The sequence below is a fragment of the Procambarus clarkii genome, chromosome 43, assembly GCF_040958095.1.
Source record: "Procambarus clarkii isolate CNS0578487 chromosome 43, FALCON_Pclarkii_2.0, whole genome shotgun sequence".
In the NCBI taxonomy this organism is placed as follows: domain Eukaryota; kingdom Metazoa; phylum Arthropoda; class Malacostraca; order Decapoda; family Cambaridae; genus Procambarus; species Procambarus clarkii.
The window spans coordinates 33,370,227-33,397,741 of NC_091192.1; the positions used below are offsets into that span (position 1 = coordinate 33,370,227).

General features: G+C 44.4%; 1 protein-coding gene across 1 annotated transcript in view; it reads left to right on the top strand.

The window, feature by feature from the left end:
- LOC138349936 (ATP-dependent RNA helicase DDX24-like) overlaps window positions 1-27,184 on the top strand; it is a 38,371-nt gene extending 11,187 nt beyond the window's left edge. The window contains 12 exon segments of the mRNA XM_069299935.1: window positions 5,140-5,320; window positions 14,487-14,493; window positions 14,528-14,545; window positions 14,548-14,627; window positions 14,950-15,015; window positions 15,017-15,079; window positions 16,150-16,216; window positions 16,219-16,284; window positions 16,287-16,309; window positions 23,988-24,253; window positions 26,946-27,083; window positions 27,085-27,184. Coding sequence (XP_069156036.1) covers window positions 5,140-5,320; window positions 14,487-14,493; window positions 14,528-14,545; window positions 14,548-14,627; window positions 14,950-15,015; window positions 15,017-15,079; window positions 16,150-16,216; window positions 16,219-16,284; window positions 16,287-16,309; window positions 23,988-24,253; window positions 26,946-27,083; window positions 27,085-27,184 — 1,075 coding nt within the window.
- The last annotated feature ends 331 nt before the right edge of the window (window positions 27,185-27,515 follow it).

Consider the following 27,515-nt stretch of genomic DNA (forward strand, 5'->3'; position numbering starts at 1 on the left):
ATTATTGTATGGCAATTTAAATAATTATTGTCCGAGTTTTACATGTATGATGCAAATATGGATATAATAATGTTCTGTGTATGTAATGGAGTTTACCTTGATCTATGAAAAAATCCTGCTACCATTTTACCACTTTTGTCCGGTAATGACACAGCATTGCATCAAAAATTTAGTAGTGCGAATGTCCGGTAATGACGCAGTATTGCGTCAAAAAGTAATATATATGCTAAAAATCAGGTTTTTATCCGATTTTTGGGGGATTGATTTTAAACCGCATGCCATCGTCTTCCCCTTTTCCTTGCTAGGCCATGTGGCACCTAGGTGGCGCGACCCACGCTGTAGGCCCATTGGTTTTGCTCCATGCTCATGACCGGTCCTGCCTCCCCTCGCATCACAAACGTGTGAACATTTTGGCTATTTTCCGTGGCTATATTTCTTAGTGCGGCTTTAGATACAATCTGCACTTACTCCATGATGGATATTGATCAAGAACAGAGCCATTCCAGGAAAGAAACGTGTCAGAAAGAGAAGCTAAGTAGTGTACAGCAAAAGTACAGAACAGTGAGACTCTCACCCTCTACATTCCAGACTGTATTTGATGATTTATCTGAGTTATCTGATGACGAAAGTCTTGATGATACTGATAGTGATGTAGGTAGTGATTTCACTGAAACGTAAACAGCAGAAGAGGATTTTGATAGTGATGGAAGTGACGATTCTGAGGTTCAGACTGCCATACGTGCACGGCGAGGTACTGGAACTCGTACCAAGTCTACCACACGTACACCACCAACAGGTTCTGATGAAGGCTGGTCTACTGACAATACTCCACCCTTTGTAGACAGTTTTACAGTAATACCAGGCTTGACTGTTCCTGTACCTTGTACTCCTTTGGGTTTTATTCAATTATTTCTTATTCAAAGCTTGCTGAAATATACGACCTATGAGACTAATTTGTATGCTTCCCAAAGCAATGTACGTACTAGGACCACCACAAACAAGATATGGGAACCAGTGACACTTAAAGACTCCAGACAGACTAATCAAAGTTCGATCTGTCATGCAATATCTCACACAGAAATTCAAAACATACATTCCTCAGAAAAATTTGAGTTTGGATGAAGGCACAATGGCATGGCGGGGCCGTCTAGCTTTCAAGTCTTATAATCCCAATATACCTGATAAATATGGAATAAAACTACATGCTAGCTGAATCCAAGACTGGTTACATCTTTGATTTTGAAATTTATGCAGGAATTGGGAAGATGACAATAGAAATGGTAATGGGCTTGATTGAACCATTGAAGAACAGAGGTTACCATTTATATATGGACAACTATTATAATTCGGTTCGATTGAGTGAATTGCTGCTTGAAGGGGTATACACTTGTGGTACTATCAGAATGTAATGTGGTGCACCTAAAACCCTTTAGATCCAAGCAAAGGGTAAAATGCCAGTAGATAAATCTTTATTCCAATGGAAGGAAAATACTTTTATAATTTTGTGGAAAGATAAGCGAGTTGTTTCACTCATAACAACTTGCCACAATGCAGATACACAAGAAGTTGAACGAAGAAAACAAGTACGGACGCCTGATGGAACATCTTCAGTGCAACAGGTCACTGTGAGGAAGCCAAATGCAATCTGTGACTACAATACAAACATGAAAGGTGTTGATCACTTTGACCAAATGGTCAAGTATTATCATTTCACAAACAAATGAAAAAAGTTACAAATGGATGAAGAAAATGACGTTCTATTTTTTTCAAATGGCTATCCACAATGTTTGTGTGTTGTATAAATACTACACAACAGATATAAGGAAACTCGCATTACTCCATTTCCATGAAGAAGTCATTTCGGCACTACTGTTCTTTCAGCCTAGTAAATGTCCTCAGCAAATGATAACATCCCACATGCTGCTGATGTAAATGCCACTGGAGCCAATGTTGCAACACCCGGACCATCAGGTGTGAGGTGGCCACTATTCACTTCACCTGTAGCTGTATCTTCAACGTCTGAGTCAGAAGACGAGTGTCTGATTATGCCTAGTGGTGCTTCTGGTAAGAAAAAAAAAATATATTTGCCCAGATTTTCCCAGAAAACCCATCCTTTGCAGATGATACAAAAATCAGCATGAAAATTACCTCTGCTGAAGACATTGAAAAACTACAAACAGACATTAACACTATCGCGCGCGGCGCGTGATCGCCGCAGACTTTGACGTCATGGGGCGGATAGTGTGGGCGAGCGTGCAGTGACGCCTAAATGTATATACTAGTTTCAGTTTTCTCACCTTAATTCTTGTGCTATATTGTTCATTTTGGTATCATTGTGTTCGCAATTAAATTTCCTGCAGGTGTATATGCATATAATGTCCAAAAGCCTGGCGAGACTCCCCGCAGCAAAGCCTAAAGTTACCCATGAACGAGCACCAATTTGCACACTACAACCTAATGTGTATACTCGTTCAGTTTGATAACATAAATTTTCGTGTTACATCGCTTGTTTTGGTATCAAATTTTTCGCAATATAAAGGCGCGCATTTTAAAACTAGTCCCATAATAATAGCACAATAAATGGAATTTTAAAAAATATTTTAAAATTTAAAATTTAGACCCAAAAACGTATTTATAATCTTTCAAGTGTTCTGACATCAAGTTTCGTGTTACATCTTTCATTTTGGTATTAAATTATACGCACTCTAAAGGCGCTTATTTTGAAACTATCCCGAGGTCGATTGGATAAAAAATGAATTTTATACAAATATTTTTGGAATGGATGCGAGTCCTGTCCACGGCTAGGACTCAAGAGAGAAAAAGTGAATGTGATCTGTGTCCAAAGCGAGCGATACTGTTAACAAAGTTTTCGATTGGGCAGCAGAAAATAACATGATGTTTAACGGTCATCAATTGCAAGTACAGTACTCAGGTACGGCAAAAATGAGGATCTGAAATATAATACAGGGTACAAAACACAATCGAATCTGCCCATAGTAGGAAAACAGCATGTCAAGGATTTGGGAATAATGATGCATAACCAAGCAAGTATTGCATCAGCCAGAAAAATGATAGGATGGATTACGAGAACCTTCAAGTCCAGAGATCCCATCACAGTGGTTGTATTCTTCAAATCACTTGAGTTGTCCCGTCTTGAGTACTGTTCAGTACTCACTTCCCCCAACAGAGCAAGAGATTGGTGAAATAGAGGTAATACAGAGAACGTATATGGCACGCATAGACGAGATAAAGCACTTAAATTATTAAGATCGTTTTAAAGCTCTTCAAATGTACTCACTAGAAAGGAGACGAGAAAGATACCAAATAATATACACGTGGAAAATACTGGAGGGACAGGTCCGAAATCTGCACAGTAAAATAACAACGTACTGGAGTGAACGAAATATGGAAGAAAAATGCAAAATAGAACCAATGAAGAGCAGAGGTGTCATAGCAACAATCAGAGTATACTGTATAAACATCAGAGTCCGTGATTGTTCAACGTCCTACCAGCGAGCATCAGAAATATTGTTGGAACAACCGTGGACATCTTCAAGAGAAAACTAGATTGTTTTTTTTCAAGGAGTGCCAGACCAACCGGGCTGTGGTGGGTATGTGGGCCTGCGGGCCGCTCCAAGCAACAGCCTGGTGGACCAAACTCTCACAAGTTGAGCCTGGCCTCGGGCCGGGCTTGGGGAGTAGAAGAACTCCCAGAACCCCATCAAGCAGGTATCAAGCAGGTATTGTGGATAATACAGAACGTCTGAACAGAAACTTGTCCCATTCCCAAGTAAAGATACAGCAGTGTCTGAGGTGTCATGTTTGCAAACTGTCTGGTAATAGGAGGGACTGAAGCTATAAGTGCAAGTCATGTGATGTACCACCGTGTGCGGCACCGTGCTACAGCAAATACTATCACAAGAAACAATTCTGGGCTGATAAGCAGTAATGCTTGCCCACTATCCACTCCACCTATAAAAAAACATGGGTTGACCCTTCAGGAAACGATTTCCTGCTGCAAGTGGAGTGGATAAAACTAATGTTCAACCCATGTCATGCTCCACAAAAACACTGGATTGGTAAATACAAAAAGTTTTTGTTTTTTATATATTTTATATTGTGGTTTATATTTTATCGTATTGTATTGGAAATATTGTTCTTCAATTTGCCCTTATATGCATATATCCATCTAATGCATTCCATTAGGAACAATTTGATACCAAAATGAATACTGTAACACTAAAATTGATGTTAGCAACCGGAAAAAATGTTAAACATTTATGGGGGGGAATTGGAATGTAACGGGTAGGTGAATGGGCAGTCCATCACGGATAACGCATGGTCTGCTTTCATCTTGTTCGCAGGTGGAGTGTGACCCAGTTTTATATATTATATGCATGTACTCCTGTAGGGGATTTTATTGCAAACACATTGATACCAAAAGGAAAGACCTAGGATGAGAATTAAGGTGACCAAAGTGAAAAGAGTGTACGCATTTTATTGTTCTTGGGCGCTCCCCAGTAACTCGGTCTCACTTTCTCTGTTTGCTGTGGGTGGTAAGCCGGGCTTTTGGAGTTTATACGCAGTTAGTCGTGTAGAGAATTCTATTGTGAACACATTGATACCAAATTGAAAAACTTAGGACGAGAATTGAGGTGACAAGTTGAAAAGAGTATACACTTTCCAGAATTACCGCGCGCTCCCGTAGAAAGCCCAAATCCACCTGGGGTAGTGCAGCGCTCGCTCGCCCAGAGCGCGAAAGTGTTAAGATTAGGGGTACTAGAAGCCTGTCATCAACTGTGTACCACATTCGTGGCTTACACCTTTCTTTCACTCTTGCCCATATGGTGCCAATTTTGTCATATGTCATTGCCTAGAGCCCAACACCATTGAATATTATGTTCATATTCTTTTTCACTACTCGATACTGGTTTTAATTCAGTATACCAGGTAAACCACTCATCACTTGAAACATTATCATGTGTTATGGACTATTTTTTTCCCCTATAGTACTTCTCTATCCTTACTGGATGACATGCTTCTTCACATCCGTGAATTTAGGAAATGGGGTAATGATGACAACATGTAGTTTCTTCTTCTACATTTTAATTTTTATTTTTGTACTTCCCATTTTTACAGTTACCTGGCAATAGATGAAACGGATCGTATGGTTGAGCGTGGACACTTTCAAGAGTTAACACAACTCCTGGAATTGATAAATAGTAACAAAGAGGCTAAAGAAAAGCGGCAGACCTTTGTTTTCTCTGCAACACTATCGATTGTTCACTCCGTTCCCAAGAGGATAAACATGAAGCGGAAGGTTAGCATTGCATGTAGATTGCTTTTTATCTATGTCAATTTATGTCAATAAATGAAAGAAACTGCCCATTTGTTTCTGCCGGGGATCGAACCTGGACCCTTAGGACTACGAACCCCGAGCGCTGTCCACTCAGCTGTCACCTGGCCTGAATGAGTAATTTAATGGGTACTTAATAGCCTAATGGGTAATTGGTTTGATATTAATGTTTGTGTTTGCTAGAAACGTGTGATGTCACCTGGGTTTAATATATATACGAACTGTATTTGCCGACAGATAGGTTGCATGTCTTTAGTCCACAACTAACCCTATATATATAGTATACATGCACAAAAATCATATTTTCACAATAAAAAACCACTTGAAAAATCACTTTAAAATAAATGTATGATGAAATATTCTAAATAAAAAGTCTCACAAAATAACCATGTAAAATTAAATATATCTTATACACCAGAAAATGTAGTATGTACCTTGTGCTTTGTATATATAGTGTACCACTCAGTACAGACATTGTCTCAATACACACTACTAAACAGTACTGGATATACTATACATTGTAAATTATGCAGATATTTTCTGGGAGGAGCCCCTTTGACTCCCTGGAGCTATCCAGGCTGATAAGGATATATACTTTGGCATCAGTCAGTGTGAATGGAGTTCATAAGCCTACCAGGTACCTGGTCAGAACCAGAACTAGCAACCTGGCCAGAGCCAGAACCTGGCCTCCTCAGGGAAGCACGAGGAGCAATGGCTTATAGAATTGCACATGTGATTTGGAGCATTCTGTGTCTGCCATTGTCCGGGTCAGACACACAGAAAGGTAAGCATCCCAAAACAAACCCCTTTTCTGGTTGAAACTACTACTGAAAGTCAAACGAGTGGACAGAACTTCCCAAAGAAAAACAAACAAGCATGACGTCACCACTTGCCGTGCCGCCGTCTCTGCAGCTCCCCCCATCCCGGGAGGGGGAAGGGGGAGCCCCAGACCCCTCATGCCGGCTACCCACACCTTCAGTTCTTCGGCTGATGTGAATGGCATTGGTCGCTGTGGCACTGGCTCCTGACTTCTGTCATCTGCTCTGTGCCTTGTGGTGTGGGGCAAGTCTTCTTTGATGGTGCGTAAATCAGGAGTACTCTCCCAAGTACTCGGGCTGCATGCACCTAAAATCACCTTCCCTATGTTCCCTGTAAGCACTTTCCTTGGGGCTTGGGGTTATCTTCCACACGTCACCTTGGGGTCAACCTCTGTTGGTCATTTGCTGCTCGGTAATTGACTGCCCTGAGTGTGCTTGAGGGTTTCTTCCTCCATTGTTTACTTTAGGGTAAGGGGTAGTTTGCACTGGTAGTGACACGGGGTACTGCACAGCGAGTTATCACCTGTTATAGCAGCCAGCTCTGTTCTGCCTGGGTATGTTGCCCTCTTACAGAGTTTTTCTTTTGTTTTTGTTTTCCTGCCTGGTGAGGGAGAGGGGAGGGGCTCTGCCTTTTATTCATTTATTTATTATTTATTTATTTATTTATATATATACAAGAAGGTACATTGGGATTGTGAGGATACATAGCATAGTAATTACAATCTTGTAAAGCCACTAGTACGCGCAGCGTTTCGGGCAGACTCGTTTTGGTTTGTTGCCCCCTGTCTAGGACTTCAGTTATATATATCTGTGTTTCTAGGTGGCCTGCTAGGCCCTCGTGAATGAACACATCCTGGGGGTTCAGCTTCTAGAAAGTTAGTTGGTAGACTTGGGCGCCGGTTAGCACTACCCTGCTTGGGCTTCCCTGAGCGTGTGTTCTATTTCAGGACCCTGGGAATCCCACGGGGGCATGTGGGTCTGATGGATGTGACCCTGAGTCCCCCCTCGTTTTGTGCGAGTTTGAGGGGTTGCTCTGTCCCCTTGTCTCAGGGTGACTCGTTGTTTTTTGCCTCCGTCACACTGCGTGCTTTGTCAGTGACATCTTCAATCCAGAGTCCTGCGAGTTTTGTTGCTTGTTCATGACTTGGTTTACCCAGTCCACTGATGACTATTTGGGTACAGGCGACACAGGCATGGCACGTTATGTTTAGGTTGATTGCTTCTCCAGAAGCCCCGAGGCTGTCTTGTTTTGGTTATAGAAACCCGGATTTGGGGGTGTTGGTCGCTTCGGCTTCTGATGTGGTAGTTCCCGCAGCTGGGGAGGGGCTGACTTGGCCAAGGCCCCCGTTGGACCCCGCCTGGGTTTTTCTACTCTTTCTGACCACGAGTTAGAACCTGGCCCCCCTCAGAGAGGCAAGGGGAGCAATGGCCTATAGAAACCCCCGTGTGGTTGGAAGCATTCTATGTCTGCCATCGACTGGGTCGGGCACCCAGAAAGGTAAGCATCCCAAAACAAACCCCTATTCTGGTTAAAATTGCTACCTAACGCCGAACTAGTGGATAGAACTCCCCAAAAAGAAACGAGCAAACTAGCATGACGTCACACGTCACTGCGCCGCTGTCTGCGCAGGTCCCCCCCCCCCCATGCTGGCGATCCACACCCCAGTTCTTCGGCTGATGCTAAAGGCACCGGTTGTGTGCTCCAGCTCCAGTGTAAAGTAAACCGGTAAAGTAGGACGCTGGATACTCAGTTTTCTGTCAAACAGGACTTGGCGAGTAACGGTCAACCATATAAAATCTAGTCCAAGTGCAGTTAAAAGCTCTGTACCTCAGGGTACAGTCCTTGCACCGCTGCTTTTCCTTATTCTCATATCAGATATAGACAAAAATACAAGTCACAGCTTCGTATCATCCTTTGCAGATGACACAAAAATCAGTATGAAAATTACCTCGGCTGAAGACATTGAAAAAACGTCAACTGATATTAATAAAGTTTTCGACTGGGCATCAGAAAGTAACATGATGTTTAACAGCGATAAATTCCAGGTACTCAGGTACGGTAAAAATGAGGACCTTAAACATAATACAGAGTACAAAACACAATCAAATGCACCCATAGTAGGAAAACAGCATGTAAAGGATTTGGGAATAATAATGTCTGACGACCTAACGTTTAAGGAGCATAACCAAGCAAATATTGCGACAGCCAGAAAAATGATAGGATGAATTACGAGAACTTTCAAATCCAGGGATCCCATCACAATGGTTGTACTCTTCAAGGCACTTGTGTTGTCCCGTCTTGAGTACTGCTCAGTACTCACTTCCCCCTTCAGAGCAGGAGAGATTGCTGAAATAGAGGGAATACAGAGAACATATACGGCACGCATAGACGCAATAAAGCACCTAAATTATTGGGATCGTCTCAAAGCCCTCCAAATGTACTCACTAGAAAGAAGACGAGAGAGATATCAAATAATATACACCTGGAAGATACTGGAGGGCCAAGTACCAAATCTACACAGAAAAATAACAACGTACTGGAGTGAACGATATGGAAGAAAATGTAGAATAGAACCAGTGAAGAGCAGAGGTGCCATAGGCACAATCAGAGAACACTGTATAAACATCAGAGGTCCTGCGGTTGTTCAACGTCCTCCCAGCAAGCATAAGAAATATTGCCGGAACAACCTGGAGATCTTCAAGAGGAAACTAGATTTATTCCTCCAAGGAGTGCCGGACCAACCGGGCTGTGGTGGGTATGTGGGCCTGCGGGCCGCTCCAAGCAACAGCCTAGTGGACCAAACTCTCACAAGTCAAGCCTGGCCTCGGGCCGGGCTTGAAAGGCCGGGAGTAGAAGAACTCCCAGAACCCTATCAACCAGGTATCAACCAGCTCCAGTGGTTGCTTCAGCACTGTACCTAGAGTGTGGTGTCTGTCTTTTAGGTGGTGCGTGAGCCGAGAGTGAGTCTCCAGTACTCGGGCCTGATGCGCCTAGGGTTCCCTTCCCTAGGTGCCCTGTAAGTACTGCCCTTGGGGCGTGGGGTTACCTTCACAAGTTCTTGGATCCTGCTTCTGCTAGGCCGTTTACTGCTTAGTTTTCGGCTGCCCTTTGTGTGATAGGGATCTGTCTCCCTTGTTTGCCTTAGGGTAAGGGGCAGTTTGGACTAGTAGGGGCGCAGGGTACTGCGCAGCTTGTTTTCACCAATCAAAGCGGCCGGCTCTGTTCCTCCGGGGTACACTGTACTCTTGCGGGTTTTCTTTTTCTTTTTGTTTGTCCACCTTGGTGGGGTCTGCCTTTGTTCTTTCCCCTTTTGTACTGAGTTCTCCTCCTTCTTCTGGTGGTTCCCCGTGCTAGGTTCCGTGGGTGTACACGTCCTGGAGGTTCAGTCTTAGAAGGTGTTTGGTAGATATGGGCACCGGTTAGCAGTATCCTTCCTGGGATTACCTGAGCACAAGTCCTTTTATAGTAAATGCTCAGGTCCTGGGGTGCAGGCAGCACAGGCGTTGCACATTGGGTTTTGGTGGCAACGTGCTAAGTTGTTTGCTCCCCGTAAGCCCCAGGGCTGCCCCGTTTTGGTTGGTCTTCTTGTCGGGTCCTCCCCCCCCCCCCTCCCCTTCCTCCCTGCATCTGGGTCCTTACCGTCCGTGGGTTCGGGGTCGGGGCGAGGCTTCCATCCTGGGGTTTTGAGACACGATTGGTCTTGGGGGAATTCCCCACCCGGGGTAGCGACAGGGGCTTTCTAGCCTGTTCCTCCAGCCGTGTTGTATGAGTCTGCCAGTGGGCTCCCTTCCTTTGTGCTTGTCACGGCTGCCCCAGTTTTTACTTGTGAGGCTGGGTCTGGGGGGATGGCTCGGCTCCGGGGTCTGCCGTGTGGGTTCCAGAGGCTGGGGAGGGGCTGACTTGGGGAGCCTCGGGCCCCATTGGACCCCGCCGGGTTTTTTTCTACCTTCTGGGCGGGGCTTACGGTTGCACGGAGTGGGGTTTTTCCTTCCCCACTCTCCACACGAGTTGTTGGGCATTGGCCCCTCCCCGGGCTCGGTTCCATGTCAATTACGCCCATTGGTTACAATCTGTCGGTGGGTGCTCTTCTCCGTTATTCACTCCCTTTTTCTTGGGACGGGACTTCTCCATCATGTTCCCCTCTTCTTGGGGTTCTGCATGACTTTTGGTCTTGGGTGCGACTGGGCCTTTCTATGCCTTTGTCATTTGTGCTTGCTTCTGTGTTCTTGAAGGTTCGGGATGGTTTTTGCTCCTTCCCATATTATTGGAACGTCTGTCGTTTTCAGTGAGGCTTCCCTCCAGTCCTTTCTAGGGCTTGTTGGTCCTCTTCCGTGTTTCCTCTTGGTTTTCGGCCCTGTCTTATTCTTTTGTTCATGTATCTTCTCTCCGTGCTGTGTCTCGGCACTGCTCGTTTTCCTTCCATACTCCTGGTCTGGAATGCCGGGTTGGGCTGTTTGTGGCCTGGTTGGGCTACTGGTTGGGTTCCAATTCGGTTCATTGTTTTCATTAAATGAGCCAGCTATGTGTGTCGTTGCTTACTTCTTTTTGGCTTCTGTTCCCGTGCGTTGGGCTGTTTCTTCTCTTAAGCGAATCACTCGGGATACAAACTGTTGGGCTACTTTTCTTTCGTGTCCTGCGCATGTGCCGTGGGAGTTTGTTTTGGTTCGAGCGGTGTGCACAAGTACTGGTGTTCTTGATCCATTTTCTCTCGTGTGCTTTGCCTCTCGCTCTTCTCATTCTCCAGTCCGTTCCCCGTTGTTCCTGTGGGTGTTCTGGAGTGCTGCTATGGGGAGGACGCCGGTTTTCCCTGTGTTTTGGGTGAGGGGCGCCTCCTTCGCCTCTCCCTTCCTCTTCTCCTGCATGAGTGGCCTTGGCCTGCTTCCGCAGGTGGTGCTCCCGGTGTTCTGTGCTGCGGGTGCACGATACCTTAGCCGCCTCCGGCAGTACCAACCTAGTAAAATTGTCATGACCTTTCGTGCCTATGTTCTGCAGGCGAGTTTATGCGGTCTGGTGTCTTCTTCGTCCAGGCACTGGTTCGTTTTGGGGGTACGAATGGGAGTACATACGTACATGAGGACACAAAACATTCAAACAGGGGTGCCTACAGCAGGGCTATTAGCCCATAAGTGGCAGCTCTTGTTCCTTACCTCCCGATTCAAACGTCAGAACACAAGTGACTGCAGGAGGCCTCTTGGCCCATATAAGGCGGCGCCTGACAATGCCCATTCAGTCCCTCTCCTATACATGTCTACCCATGCTTGAGTTTCAGGGCCCCACCTCCACCATGTTCCAAGGTACAAAGGTGGAGGTGCCTGATATGTGGTACATGTTCCTGTGTCCAGGGGTGTTATGTGGTGACGTTTTACTCTGGTTTTGATGCTGCGGTTACGTGTTGGGGTATGGTTGTGGCGTTTGTTTGGCCCTTCCGTGGTTCTTTCTGGTGCCTTCCTTGTTTGGGTTCTTTGTTCCCATGATTTTCTGGGTCCGTCATTCCTTGCCGGTCTTGCTGTAACAGGCTTAGCTTTTCCATGTACATTGGATTCTCTGTACTCCCCTAGTTGTCCTCGCCTAGTTGTGCTTGCTGGGGATGAGCTTTGGCTCTTAGTGCTGCCTCTCGCCTGTCATTCGACTTCTGTACAGGTTCTTGAGCCTTCTAGGATCTCTTCTCTGCTCTTGACGCTAGGTGTGGGGTTGGCCTCTGCCACATCCCTTCCTCATGCATTCCTATTTCTCCTACTCTGACTCTGGTGTGCTTCTTCTCTCTTTTCTAGGCTCATTTGGGCGTTCAGTTTAACATGTTTTCCCCGTTACGTGTGTCCCATGTGTTCCTTGGCTTGTATTTCTCTACCCTGTCGCTTCCTCTGTAGATTTTGCTTGTGGTGGTCATGTCCCCTCTGGATCTTCAGTCTCCCTATGACGTGTTGGAACATGTCCAGCTGCTTTTGGTGTTGGTCCGGTCCTTTCGTTCCCGTTTGCTGCCTACCTTCTTCGTTCCTCAGCTTCTTTTGTCCTACATGTTGTGTTTTGTTTGTTCCTTTTGGCTCTCCTATTGCCAGGTTTCGATTCTGGTTCCTGGCTTTCCCGGCCTGTTGGCGTTTTCGGAGTCTCGCAGTGTCCCTTCTCTGGAGTCTGTCAGGGTCTTAGTCTCCAACCTCCTGGCGGCTCGCTGGCGTTGGATGTTTTTTGGTACTGCAGACGTTCCATCTCTTCTTTGCCGGCTCGGGTTTCCGGCTTTGCCTGCTCAGTGGTCGCACCCGGGGTCTTCCCACGGCTCCACCTCTTAATCGGCTCGTTCGGCTCTGCCTCGAGTCTCGCCTTCTGTTGATGGTCAGGTGGCTTTGTTGCTGGTGTCCCACCTGCGTGCTTCTTCTTGGCAGCGTATGGTTTTTTTTTTTTGGCGGTCCTTCCTTTTCCTTCTGTCCCTTCTTAGGTGTTTTGTTGGTGTTGTCTTGTTCCTCTCTTGTGGAGGTTCGGGGCTGTCATTTTGCCGCATACTGTCGCCTCATATCGTGCGGCGCTGGCGGAGCTGCTTTCGCTCACGTTCGGTGTTGATGTTACTTCTAAGCCTTTCCGCAAGCTGTCTCGTGCGTTGTTTCACCTCCGGCCTGCTCATGCCCACCTGTGCTGTCCTGGTCTTTGGGCAGAGTGCTCTCTTCTTTCTTGTCCTCGGTTTCTGGTGGCCACTCCTGTTCTGGTTTTCTGCTCGTTCGGTCGGGGCGGTAGGTTTGTTCGTCTGCAGCCGTCTCCTTCTTAACTGGCAGAGATTGAGACTGCTGTTTTCCAGAGGGGTCCTTGGGTTTTTGATGCATGGTTGGTTCGGCCGGGGGTGCATCGTGTTTTGTGGCCCGTGGCGGTTCTCCGCCGTTTTTTGCGCGCCTCGGCTTCTGTTCCGTGGATGTGTTTTGGGTTGCTTCGGTTTCCTTCTTCCCTGTTCGCAGGTGCAGATTTCCCAGGTCGTCCGAAGGATTCTTACGCTAGCCTGCATGCGGTCTATCCCCGTGCTCGTGACGTTCGTAAGTTCACGGCTCTTGCCGCCGTCTTTGGCAACATGACCTGGTTTGACATTCGGGCGCGGGAATTTTGGCGGTTGGACGGGGTCCTGGCTGCTCGTTATCTCGTACTCGTTCTTGGGCCTAGTCAGGCCTGTGTCGCCTTGGGTGGCGATTGCAGCCAGTTGTCTCGGTTTTGAGTTGCGGAGCGAGCAGACACCGTCTCCCGATGAGTCCCTCTAATTTCTCTGTGGGTAGTTAGCTCCGGGAAGCCGACGGGGTTCCCCCCAGAAAACCAGCATTGAATGTAATGAAACGCCATTTTCTGGGTGTGACCCAGAGGCTCCCCAGCATCCCCTCCCTCCCTCCCTTTTCTTGACATCCAGCCTCAGAACTGGGGTGTGGATCACCAGTGTGAAGTTCTGGGGCTTCCCCTTTCCCCTCCTGGGGAAGGGGGGAGCTGCTCAGACAGCGGCGCGGTGACGTGTGACGTCATGCTAGTTTGCTCATTTCTTTTTGGGAGTTCTATCCACTAATTCGGCTTAGGTAGCAATTTTAACCAGAGTAGGGGTTTGTTTTGGGATGCTTACCTTTCTGGGTGCCCGACCCGGTCGATGGCAGACATAGAATGCTTCAACCACACGGAGGTTTCTATAGGCCATTGCTCCCTTTGCCTCTCTGAGGGGACCAGGTTCTGGCTTGTGGTCCCGGTAAGCCCACAGAACTCCATACACATGACTGATGCCAAAGTCTGATGTTAGCATATCAGCCTGTATAGCTCCGGGAACCTCCGGGTCACACCCAGAAAATGGCGTTTCATTACATTCAACGCTGTTTTTTTTTTTTGCGTGTTTTGATATCCAGCCTCAATAACTGAAGGTGTGGGAGGCGACGTGATGGGTCTGGGGCTCTCCCTTTCCCCTCCCGGGGTGGGGGAAGCTGCGCAGAAAGTAGTGACGTCATGCTTGTTTGCTCGTTTTTCTTTGTGAAGTTCTGTCCTCGTTTGACTTTTGGTTGTAGTTTCAACCAGAATAGGGGTTGGTTTTGGAATGCTTACCTTTCTGGGTGCCTGACCCAGTCGATGACAGTTATAGAATGCTCCAAATCACATGTGCAATTCTATAGGCCATTGCTCCTCGTTGCTCTGAGGGGTGGCCAGGTTCTGGCTCGTGATCCCTGGTAGGCCTATGAACCCCATTCACACAGATCAAATTCTAATACAGTATATCTATATTAGCCTGGATAGCTCCTGGGAGCCTCCGGGTCTCACCCAGAAAATGGAGTTTCATTACATCCAACGCTGGTTTTTTCTTTTATTTCAGACAGTAAAAATGGACATCTGAATTGAAAATCGACCAACTAGCCAAAATTATTGGAGTGAAGTCAAATCCAAGGTAGTTGATGTTACTCGAAAGTTTGGAACAGCTGAGAGTCTGACAGAGGCAAGAATTAACTGCAGCAAGGTAACTAACTATAGGTGCAAAAGACTGTTGTTATTGCAAATATAGTTTGAAGAGAAGGGTTTCAAATATAAATAATGAATTCTGTATGTACAGTAGTAAATTGCTGCATCATGATACAGTTTGTGGATTCTGGTGGCTCAGTAGGTAGAGCTTCTTACTTGTTGTGGTCTGTGGTTCAAGGCTCTGATGATCCAAATGAATGAAGTAATACAGCTAAAAGACCTTGTGTTGAGAAATTGGAAATAGAACTCGTGTAGTTTAAAGCAGGGCTTGAAGATGCTTGTTTAATTTTCATAACAAAGTGTTTCCTTTCATATTGCAGGAGGAGAAAGACATTTACTTGTACTACTTCCTTAAATGTTACCCTGGTCGCACCCTAGTGTTTTGCAAACAGTATCGACTGTGTACGGAGGCTGCAGAACCTCTTCACTCTGCTTCAATGTCATCCACAGGTGTGTTCATTCTGTACTAAACAATGTACTTGCTACATTGTTTTCACCACAGTAAAAGGTTTGACAATGAAGATTTGCAAGGGTATCGATGTTAGCTTAGTCCCCCCTAGGAAAACATTACACTTGTGGGAATAGGTCACTCTCACCCCCTCTAAACTCTATCTCACTACACCCAGAAATCACAATAGCGTGATGCATCAAATGAACATATTTGTTTTATTTGTTAATTTGATGCATCACGCTATTGTGATTTCTGTCTGTAATGAAGTAAGGGCGAAGACGTAGAATGGCCTATTGACATAGCTCGAGTGCATGGGGAATTGTGTAAAACCCTGGTTTGTGTCTCGGAGAGGCTGCAGGATCCACGTAAGTTCAGTAGCATTTCTGGTTGCAATTCTTTTGACCATGTCGTAGCTCAGTCGATTAAGGCAGCATCTGGGGATGCTCTCGGACGCAGGTTTCGAATCCTTGTCACGGCCCTTGTGGATTTGTTCTATCTCACTTTCCATACCCTTATTTTATTTAGACTTATAACTAAATTATGACTGAATTATGACTACATAAAATTTATCATTCTCACCCATGTGCCCAAAGAGATTTGAGGAAATATTTGTATTCAGTGTGGTTGGTAAACTAATTGAATGTGCTCAAAGCAGAGGTAGTGGAAGCCACCTCAGTCGATAACTTCTAGATTTATTATGAGGCACTAGAATGTTGGGAGATGCATAGCACCAGGTACAATAATTATCAGCTGGAACCCCTAAAATTGGATCTCATTCCACATAAACACACACACATCTATGTAACTTCTTAAGAAAATTAAAATTTTAAATGTTTAAATTTGATAATTAACCATCCTAGGCTTGTAAATGCTCATGTATAAGTCACACGAAGAATAGATCACATTAACCAACTGATGTGGTTCCAGGATGGATTGAAACATCATTACTTTCTATTCTTTTCATATATATGGGCTGAGTATTATATATATCATGATTTTTTAAATATAGTTGTGAACTTCTCTGTAGACTAATTATATGGAGGCAATTAATTACCTTTTATTTTTTCAGTCCCTCCATGCTTCAATGCAACAGAAACAGCGTCTTAAGAGTTTAGAGCGGTTTTCAGTAACAAACAAGGCTTGCTATTGGCCACAGATGTTGCTGCACGTGGCCTGGATATACCAAACATCATGCATGTTATCCATATCAAGTGCCACGGACGGCTGAGGTAATTTGTTTGAATATTTGAAAGGTTTAGGTTTTGCATATATGCCGTTCCTCCTTTGTGCACAGAGAGAAACAGCTGAGGTAATTTCGTTTGAATATTTTTTAATTTTAGGTTTTTATGTGTGTGCTATTCTTTCTAGATAGATTTAGTTATGTATTCTAGTTAGGGATACATTGTTTTCACTTTATTATTATTATTATTATTTTATTGGTTCTTGTGTGGTATCCTTGCAACACCTTTTTGTGAATTTGTTTGAAACTTTGAATACTTATTTATAATGGTTAAAGCAAGGACCCCTTTTGTATTTGAGCCATGTACCATAATTCCCTAATGGTTAATTAGTTAGTTTTTAACTCATTGCTGGGGAGGGATGCTTTTGCGTGATCTCAAAAATGAATAAGCATAGCTGGGTTAAAATTTGCACTGAAGAGACATTTTCTTTTATTGCTTCCTAGCCAGTGCCTAGCCCACAATAGATACTGTTGACATGTCAAGCTGTCCACATAGGACATGATTCACATTTAGGGAATTTATTTTTTTAATTAATTTAGTGATTTTACATTTAGTGGAAAGACTTGTGCAAGGACAAGAATCAATTGGAAACACATTGCAAAGCAATGAAGAGGAAAATACTCTTAAAAATAGCTTTTGGAAGAAATTAAAGCAAATTTTAAACAGAAATGACTACAATAGGTTAGGTAAGGAAATTCAACAGGAGAAAGGCTTTTGTCAGCACAGATATATCTTGAGGTTATCTTAAGATGATTTTGGGGCTTAGTGTCCCTGTGGCCCGGTCCTCGACCAAGCCTCCATCCCCAGCAAGCAGCCCGTGACAGCTGACTAACTCCCAGGTACCTGTTTACTGCTAGGTAACAGGGACATCAGGGTGAAAGAAACTCTGCCCATTGTTTCTCGCCAGCGCCCGGGATCGAACCCGAGACCACAGGATCACGCGTCAGTGTTTTGTCCGCTCCGCCACCAGCAAACCCAATTTTTTAGGTGGAGGAAGTTACATAGGAAATAGAACAGTGTAGGAAGGATATGCAACTTAACTATTCACAAGTGGCCAAGGAGGAAGGAAAAAATTGAAGAAGCAATAAAGGAAGCCAAAGACTGCAGCAACCAGGATAAAACAAACATTAGGCTGGAAGTGAGAAAGGAATTAGCATCTAACCCGAAGTTGGTGGAAAAACACATTTGATTGGAGTAAGTCCCTGATAATTTTTGGTTGCAAAAAAAAGGAGATAATATCTAGGTAAGAGAGAGCTGTAGAAGAAGCGAAAGTAGTAGATAAAATTGTTGGCCTCGTGGAAGGTCTTACAACCATAGAGAATGTGTGCGGACTACAGGAGAATAGGCAGGTATATAAAAGGGTAGATCGACCTTTGAGGATCACCCTAAACGGTGTCAAACAGATGGAAGAAGTACTAAGGAATGCTAGAAAACTTACAAAGTGATTGAGGATGGGAAAGTGTGGTCATTAAGATGAGATCTTTCAAGAGAAGACAGAGGGAAGCTGAAACTAAACCTCGTAGAGGCAAAACGTCTAAATGAGAGCAGAACGAAGAAGAAATCAATTCGTTTTTCTACAAAGTGATAGGGGTTAGGCAGGCCAGTAAAATGGTACAAAAAGGCAACCAGCAAAATTGCTAGAGAGAGGGGTAGTGAAGAATAAGGAGAGGGGAACATGTTCCTGAAAATAGTATACACCAATGTAGATGAAGTGAGATCGAAGATATTGGAGTTAAGTAATTACCTAAGTGTAATTACCTAAGTGTAGTACAGGATGAGAGCTACGCTCGTGGTTGTCCCGTCTCCCCAGCACTCTTTGTCATATAATACTTTGAAATTACTGACGGTTTTGGCCTCCACTACCCTCTCACTTAACTTGTTCCAACCGTCTACCACTGTTTACAAAAGTAAATTTCGTATATTTCTCCGGCAGCTTTTGTTTCGTTAGTTTAATCTATGACCTCTTGTTCTTGAAGTTCCCGTGTCTCAGGAATTCTTCTCTATCAATTTTATTGATTCCTGTTATTATTTTGAAACACAGTGATCATATCACCTCTTTTTTTCTTCTATCTTCTAGTTTTTTGCATATTTAATGCCTCTAACCTCTCCTCGTAGCTCTTGTCCTTCAGTTCTGGGAGCCACTTAGTGGCATGTCATTGCACCTTTTCCAGTTTGTTGATGGGCTTCTTAAGATATGGGCACCATACAACTGTTGCATATTCCAGCTTTGGTCTAATAAAGTCGTAAACAATTTCTTTAGTATTTCTCCATCCATGTATTTAAAAGCAATTCTGAGGTTAGAAAGTGTAGCATAGGCTCCTCGCACAATGTTCTTAATGTGGTCCTCAGGTGACAGTTTTCTATCTAGAACCACCCCTTGATCCCTTTCTTTGATCAGAATTCTTTAAAGATTTCTCACATAATTTATAGGTTGTGTGGTGGTCTATGTTCTCCAATTCCACATTCCATAACTTGGCATTTATTCACATTAAATTCCATTTTGCAAGTGTTGTTCCATATACTTATTTTGTCCAGGTCTTCTTGAAGGGCATGACAATGATCTAGGTTTCTTATCTTCCCTATTATCTTAGCATCATCAGCAAACATGTTCATGTAATTCTGTATTCCCACTGGTAGATCGTTTATGTAGACAGTGAACAATTACCGGTGCAAGAACTGAACTCTGTGGTACTCCACTCGTGACATTCCTCCAATCCGATACCTTGCCTCTGATTACGGCCCTCATTTTTCTGTCGGTTAGGAAATTTTTCACTCCATGTTAGTAGCTTACCTGTCCACTCCTCCAATATGTTCCAGTTTCCAGAACAACCTCTTATGGGGAACTCTGTCGAAAGCCTTTTTTAGGTCCAGATAGATGCAGTCAACCCAACCATCTCTTTCCTGTAAAATCTCTGTGGCGCGATCATAAAAACTGAGTACGTTCGTTACACAGGATCTTCCAGATCGAAAACCATACTGTCTGTCTGATATTATATAGTTTTCCTCCAGGTGTTCTACCCATTTAGTTTTAATTATTTTTTCCAATATTTTGACTATTACACTTGTCAATGATTACAGGTCTATAATTAAGGGGGTCTTCCCTGCTTCCACTTTTGTAGATTGGAACTACGTTAGCCTTTTTCCACACATCAGCTACAACTCCTGTACACAGGGATGCCTGAAAAATCAGTTGAAGTGGAATGCTTGAGCTCAGGTGCACATTCTCTCAGAACCCATGGTGAAACTCCATCTGGGCCAACTGCTTTGTTCTTATTTAGCTCCTTGAGCATTTTTTCCTCTTCGTCTCTAGACACCTCTATGTGCTTTATGTTATTCCTCTGGAATTCTTATTGTGTCTGGTTCCCTGAAGATTTCATTTTTGTACAAACACACTTTAGAACTTTTCGTTTAATAAAATTATATAATTTATTAAATAAATTTTAATTTAATTTAAATAAATTTAATAAAATAATTAACAAGGTGTGTAATACACCTTGTGTGTGTATTATATATATATTTTTTTTTTTCGGAAGGGACTCTGTTCCCTTCGCTGTTGACGGGGTGCTGGGGGAGGCAGCTTGCTCTGTTGACTCTCGCTTGGTCCCGCTTGGTGGGCATTTTTGGTTGTCTTCCGGCCTCTGGTGGCGGCGGACGGCTTCTTCCCCTTTGGGGGTTTCGGGGATGGCGGGGTGGGCTTCTTCCCCTGCGCTTCGTCATGTCATCTTAGTGGGTGCGTTGGACATGGTCGATCCGCCCCATCCTTCTGGGGTTCCCGTCTGCTCTATGCATACACGGGCCTGGCGGATTCTGCGGTTCTTCTGGACTTGTTAGTCTGCGCCCTGGATTCTATGCCCTCATCGGAGGACTGTTGTCTCCTGTCCGGCTTCTGTTGGGGACAGGGTGCCTGGATGGTGGCCCTGGATTCTCCAGCGTCACTTCTTGGCACGGTCCTCTCCAGGTTTTCCGGGACTGGCACATTTGGTGGTGGGGCATCAGGCTTGCCGCTTTTGTTGCCTTCCTAGTTTGTAATTGGCACTTGGTGTATTTATGCATCTTTTACTGGATCTTGGTGCCCTGTTCTGGGTGTGCTTGGGATTCGATGTCTGGCCTACCTCGACGACTGGCTGGTGTGGGCTCCCAGTCGGTCCGCTTGTCTGCTCGCCAGGGGTGTGAGTCTTTCCAGATCGCGGGTTCGGTTTCTTGGTGATCTGGAAAGCCGTTCCATCTGTTTCCGTCCCGAGTCCTGGCTGCGTCTTGTTTAGGGCTCCTGGGCCGCTCCTTGTCTTTTCCCTCCAGAAATGTTGCTGTGGCTGTGGTCCCGCCTTCGGCTGGTTCATGAGGGGGTCCCGGGTTGCTCGGGCAGTTGCTCGAGCGGTTGTGCGGGAGTCTGAACTTCGACATGCTGGTCTGCCCGCAGGATCGGGTTTGGCTTCGGCGAATGTTTGGTTCCCTTGGAGACTTCCCTTCCGCCTCTCTTGCAATCGTTGGGTTTTGTTTCCTCCAGGGATCTTGTGTTGGTGCTGTGTCACCAGCTTCCTCTTGGGGTTTTTTGGGGTTCTGTGCCTTGGCACCTCCCTGAGCCTTTGCTCGATGTGTTCACGGACGGGTCATCTCTCGGCTGGGGCTTTGTGACCAGTGCTCACCAGGTCAGCCGGGGATGGTGGGGTCTGTCCGTCCGTTGGGCTCACAGCACGGTTCGGGAGTTCGTGGCTGTCTGTTTGTGCTTCGGGAGTTCGTGGCTGTCTGGTTTGTGCTTCGAAGGGTTCAGGTCACTCGGTGCTCTACCATCCAGCTCCATTCGGACTGTTCTCTGGCGGTTCTTTGCCGGAACCACGGGGTTTCTCTTAGGTGTTTGACCTTTGGGGTTGATCCCTTCGAGTGGCTCATTTGCTGGATTCTCGGGGTTTGGCTAACCGTGAGGTTCATGTCCGGGGGTGTGTCCTACATCCTGGGCGGACAGCCTGTCTCTGTTCATTCCTCTGTTAACAAATTGGTCAGTCGTTGCCGACTCGTTTAGTTGGTTCTGCCAGACGTATGGACTCCTGGCCATGGATGTCTTCGTGTCGGTGTGGTCTAGGCGTCGTCCATTCTATGTGGTGCCCTTACCCGCCTGCAAGGCGTTCACAGTGGATGCCTTTCGGTAGGGGACAGGTCGAGGTGGGGGTACCTGTTCCTCTTCTCCCGGTCCAGCTGTTGCTTCAGGTTCTGGCTCGGTTGGAGTCCATTCCTAAGGAGAGTAGTCCTCATGGTCCTTTGGTGGCCGGGCCCAGCTTTATTTTCAGACGCTGCTTGATAGGTGTCTGAACCCGGGGCGTTTTCTCGTGGCTCTGCATCTTTCAGCAGGTCGGACCAGTCCTGTACGTGACTGGTTCGGCCTTCTCCTCGGCTCTTCGTGTCTGGTATTTTGACGCGGGTATCACCATCTCTATGATGATCAGGTGACTTTGTGGTGGTGTCCCACCTGCGAGCCTCGTCTCTGGCGACAGTATGATGTTCCTGGTGTTTCTATGCACCTTTTTCTTGCTCTTCATAGGTTGTCTTCTCTTTTGCATCGGGTTGTCTTGTTCTTTCTTGGTTTTCAGGCCTACAGTTATATGATATTTCTTACTGTCGCCTCATTTTGTGCGACACTGGCTGAGCCACTCCGGCTTGTGTTCGGGGTGGACGTCACATCTGCCCTGTTATGTACGATTTCTCGTGTTTTGTTTTACCTCCGGCCTGCTCATGTGTTGCCTGAGCTGTCCTGGTCCTTGATTAGGGTGCCCTCTTATCTTCTTCTCAGTTTGTGGTAGCCCCTTCTGTTCAAGCTTGTTTTTCATTAGGCCATATTTTGTTGGCATGGGCCTCTGCGGGTCAGGTCGCGGAGCTTCCGGCTCTTCCGGTGCAGGGGTTTCTGCTCTTTGGTACTGGTGGTAGGTTTGTACATTTGCAGCCTTTCTCAGTCCTTCTGGCGACGGTCGAGACGACTGCTTTTCAGAGGGGTCCTTGGGTTATTGATGCTTGATTGGTTTCGGCTGGGGGTGCGTCCTGTGTTGTCCAGTTGCGCCTCTTTGCCGTTACCAGCGTACCGTGTCTGGGGATGCACTTTGGGTGGATCCGGTTCCCCTCGTTCTCTGTTTCAGGGCTCGGGTCTCCCAGGTCGTCCGCAGAGTTTTTAAGTCTTCCAGCCTGCGGTCTATCCTTGAGCCCGTGCTGTTCGGATGCTTGCAACTTTCGCTGCTGTGTTGGTGACGTCTAGGGCTCATTTTGGGCGCAAGGAATTGAGGGTCGCACCAGGTTCCTGGCTGCCCATTCTTTATACGTGTGTCTGCTCCTGTGGGTTCTTGTTGCCTTGGGTCGCAGGTTGCAGCCTGTTGTCTCGGCTTCACGTTGCGGAGTTTTGTGGCAGCCGCCTCCCGGGTCAACTGGGAGGCGGACGCTCCAAGGAGCCGGTAGGGGCTCCCCACAGAAAACCAGCATTAAATGTAATGAACGCCATTATCTGGGTGAGCCCCGGAGGCTCCCTGGCAACCCTCCCTCCCACAGGTCGGCGGTTTTTCGCGTTGGTTGAAGCTTAGCTTCCGAACTGATGCTAGGCAGGCGGCGTGGTGAGGTCCAGGGCTTCCCCTCCCCCTCTTGGGGCAGGGAGGGCTGCGTGGACGATTGGAGCGGCAGTAAAGTGTGATGTTTGCTTGTTTCCTTGTGATTGTAGGGAGTTTCTACCACTGTTCGGTTTTCTGTTTTAGTTTTTTACCATGTGGGGTTTGTTTTGTTATGCCTACCTTTCTGGGTGCCTATCCCCAGTCGATGGCAGATAAGGAAAACCCCAGCCACAAGGGGTTTTTCCAGGACCATTGCTCCCTGAAACCTCTGAAGGGGCCAGGTTCTGGCGCTGGTCCCAGGTAGGTCTGAACTCCTTTGCTAATGTCCCGGTCTAATATAACATACATTAGCCCGACAAGCTCCAGAGAGCTTCCGGGGCTCACCAGAAAATGGCGTTTCATTATATTCCAACGCTGTTTCTTTTTTCAAAGGTGACCTTTAACTCAAATTCTTAAGGATTTTCTGTTAAGAATTTGATTTGTGTGTATGCAGTGTATTTTGTGAATTTTAATCCCTCTGTTTTTTTTACTTCACAGGATACTGTTTATTTTTATTTATGAACTAAAATACTGTTCAGAATAGAATATTTATGATGTTTATGAAGTGACAAAAATATAAATTGTATTCATATTGTTGTAACAGTATTAAGTATTATTAACATGACTTGATGGGGCCTGACAGCTGAGTGGACAGCGCTTCGGATTCGTAGTCCTTAGGTTCTGAGTTCGATCCCGGCGAAGGCCGAAACAAATGGCCAAAGTTTCCTTTCACCCTGATGCCCCTGGTTATCTAGCAGTAAATAGGTACCTGGGAGTTAGATAGCTCCTACGGGCTGCTTCCTGGGGGTGTGTAACAAAAAAGAGGTCTAGTTAAGGGACCGGGCCATGGGGACGCTGAGCCCCAAAATCATCTCAAGATGGAATTAGGTACTTTTTAGGTGCTTTTAGGAGGGTCGGGATGGCCCAAAATGACATAATTTTACTTTTCTTCTTTTCCATATGTGTGTGTGGGGTTATTAATTTTCATGAACATTATTTTGACTTGTTTTTCTGCAATACTAAATATTGTTTATTTCATATGGCAGACATACATCCATCGTAGTGGTCGTACTGCTCGAGCCTGCCAGGAGGGGCTAAGCATTCTTCTGATTGAGATGGCAGAAATAAAAAAGTATCGTCAACTTTGTAATACACTTAATCGAGCAACGGATTTGCCTCCATTCCCTATTGATGCAAGTGTTATGAGCCAGGTAAAGAAGAGGATTAACTTGGCTCGCATGGTAGAAAAAATGGAACACACAATTCGTAAACTAATGCTGAGAAGGACTGGTTCAGAAGAGCTGCAGAGGAGGCTGAATTACTGATCGAATCGTGAGTATAATTATTTATTTTTACCGTTTACAGATAATTTGTTTTAAATATACCGGTACAGGGCACTGTTCTTTGACTCATTGTGCAGTATGTTACAAACATAACCAGACAAAATGAATATAGTATGTGAGCCCTGTGCAAAGTATGTTGAAGTGCACAAATGCATTTTTTGTGACTATTTCAGTCAGGACCACAGCAATCATCAGACAATTAAGAGTTTCTGTATAACTTTTACAACATCTAAGAGTAGCATTTCTTAAGAAATCTGGGCTGACTATCTGTCCTTGTTGAACTAATTTTTGGTGACCCAGGCCTTAATTTCAACATACATTGTACACCACATTACTGTGTGCACTCTTCTCTCTAGTATAAAGCTTCATAAACAAGTGATGCCATACCCTTTGATGAACCGAGTCATGAGACGTAAAGCATGTTTTCACATACTGTAGAATGCAACTCCTCAGGTTGATTGATTAAATCAACCCAATCCATTAAAACCAGAGTGCTGTTGCAAATTGCCTTGACTTTTTTCAGTGACAATTACAATCACTACTATTATTTGTCCACAGTTATTATGTGTTTATTAATTTTTTATGATGTAATGCATTTTTAGCTATCTGTTCTTTATAGTACATGTAGTTTCATGAAGGGTTTCTCCTGTTGACTGCATGAGTGGTAATGTGGGAGACATAAAAGTTTATGATTTCACAAGGCGTAAATGTTATTGCCAGTTGATGCGAGGGTGATAATGAAACTAGAAGTGTTTTGAGAGTTTGACTTAACATGTTGGATGTTGTGTTGATGAATCAGCTGATAATTGCTGTTCTTTGTAGCTAGCGTTATGTTTTCTATTTATGATTGTCCTGGTTGTTTTGAGTTGCATGAATAGGTCAGATGTGGCTCAATTATTTTGGTTGCTGGAGATATTTTGTCAATGCTCTGACTACTTGGTATTTAATATGTAGTGGGAGGTTTCGACTCCCTAATATGTGCTCGATATTAAAAGGCAATTTGAGGGTGATAAGTACTCGTTTGAAATGAATTCTGAATTATGCTATCTGAAGTAATGAAGGAGGTAATGTTCAGTTGTCTCTGGAACATGTCGGTCACTTAGTGGTTCATAGCATCTCACTTTGTGTATCCATGGATTTCAGTAAACCTGTGAGCTTTGTAGGTTGCTTGCTGTGGTTAAATTCTCTACGTCCACTATGATTAAATTCTTTTGTTTACTTGATCTTGTACTTGTGATATTAAATATCTTTGGAATTTCATTGTATATGATACTTTGTGTTCTTTTATTATAAAAAACACTCCTATTCATGGCTGTCCATTGTCTTCAAAAAGAAAAATGCTTAAAATTTTCAGAATATGAGAATTTGTCCTACCTAGGTTGGGCATGTGTTGGGATAGAGGCTGTGTGGGACCTTGGCTGGGAGGGGTTGTGTTTATTCCTTGGGGGATAAACTTGGCAGTGCACAGCCTCCAGTCTGTTTGCCTTACTGTAATGTTGCTGTCCATGAAAGCACCTTCTTTATCTTCCTTGGAGGGTAAAAGATTGTCATCTGTATGCCTGCCATGTATTGGCGCTTGGTTTGGTTCCTTAGAAGCATCGTGGAGTTTGGTTGGAATGACACTACAAGTGCCTCCACCCTCCGCTATCATGTTAAAACACACATTCTTAGCTATGCCAGTTAGTCACTTCCTAGGTCAAGTACTATTGTCGTCTAGATAGGATCATAGGAGTTAGGAAAGCCAATATTCTGCATTGACCTAAGGAGGACCCTTTCAAACTTTTCTTGCCAGCACTTAAGGTACTAGGGAGTATACTGGATTTTATTCAATCCATCTTGGAATGCAGATAGTAAAGTACTTATCATAAAACCCAAAAGCTAACACATAGTTCAGTATGTTGCATTCTGGCAAACTACCAAAAATTTTCTCAGTCTGCCATCAGATAAACAATGCTTGCAACAATGCTGCCCGTCCCATCCTAACTCTTATTTCGTTCTGACTGGCATTGTGGCTCTGTATCGTCCAAGACAAAGCCGATTTCTTCAGTTAAACTGAAATGGTTATTAGGGCATATATCCATATTAGGATATTATTAGGGCTTTATCCATATATGCTGTGGACTTGTACTATCTTTGTAAACATTTCTCATGTTTGTTTAGGCATGCTTATCATGTCTCAATGTAATTTTCCAACTGGTTACCACTATCTACTCTGGTAGTTGTCTGCTATTCAGCAGTGGGGATTTACTCTTGAATTTTTGTTCAGCCCCACTCAGAACAAAGAAAAATTATGGTGCTGAAACAAGTGCCACAGCTCAGGCTGTCTTTAAAAGATAGAATCTTTCACACTTTGGCATTGATTGTATTGTATTTCACTTATTTTTTACATTTTGACTAAATCTCCTCCTTTTTATCATTTTAAAGAAATTGACAGTATTGACATTAAAGTCCTTTAGTAGATATTGTTTTCTTGTACCCATTGCAGAGATGGACTGTGACGAAGATGATGAACGGGAAAATAGCATGAAAGCTGCTCAAGAAAACGTGATCTTCAAAATAAGCGTGAATCACTAATGAGAATGCTTTCAATGCCTTTTTATTCCATTGGATTTTTTCGGGCAAGTACCCAACACACACAGGTTCTCTTATCGTACCACATAGAGTAAGTATTGAGACCAATGACAAGCTTGAAGAAAATAGCAACTTGAATTCAGCTTTGTCCGTCATGAAGAAAGAATCCAAAGAATTTTTAAAGCTTGTGAAGAGTGTCAAATTTAAGCCTAAAATTACAGAAATTAAATAAGAAAAAATTTAAAGGCTTTGAAAAGAGAAAATTGAAACTTCAAAAAAGAAAGGGAAAAGTATTTAAAAGAAAGTACAGAAGACGATTGAGTAAGTGAAATATTATTCAGAGTTTACTCAATTTGATTAGGTTTTTTTTTTTGTTAATTTTTTTCTGTAACAAGAGTGTTGTGATGAAAAATATTTTGAAGGTAAATAAAAATATGCATTGTATATATACAGCAAGAATTTTATTTCAAATTTGAATCCTCGCAATTTTTTGTTGTATTGGTTTTGTGTTTTTAATGATAAAGTTGCGAGTTTACTGAAATGTACAAATAAACTGACTATATATAATGGGTATCAATACGCTACATGGCACCCACATTTAAAAGCTTGAGGCCAAATGGGGTAAAGTGATTAACACACACTATCATAATATTTGTGCTG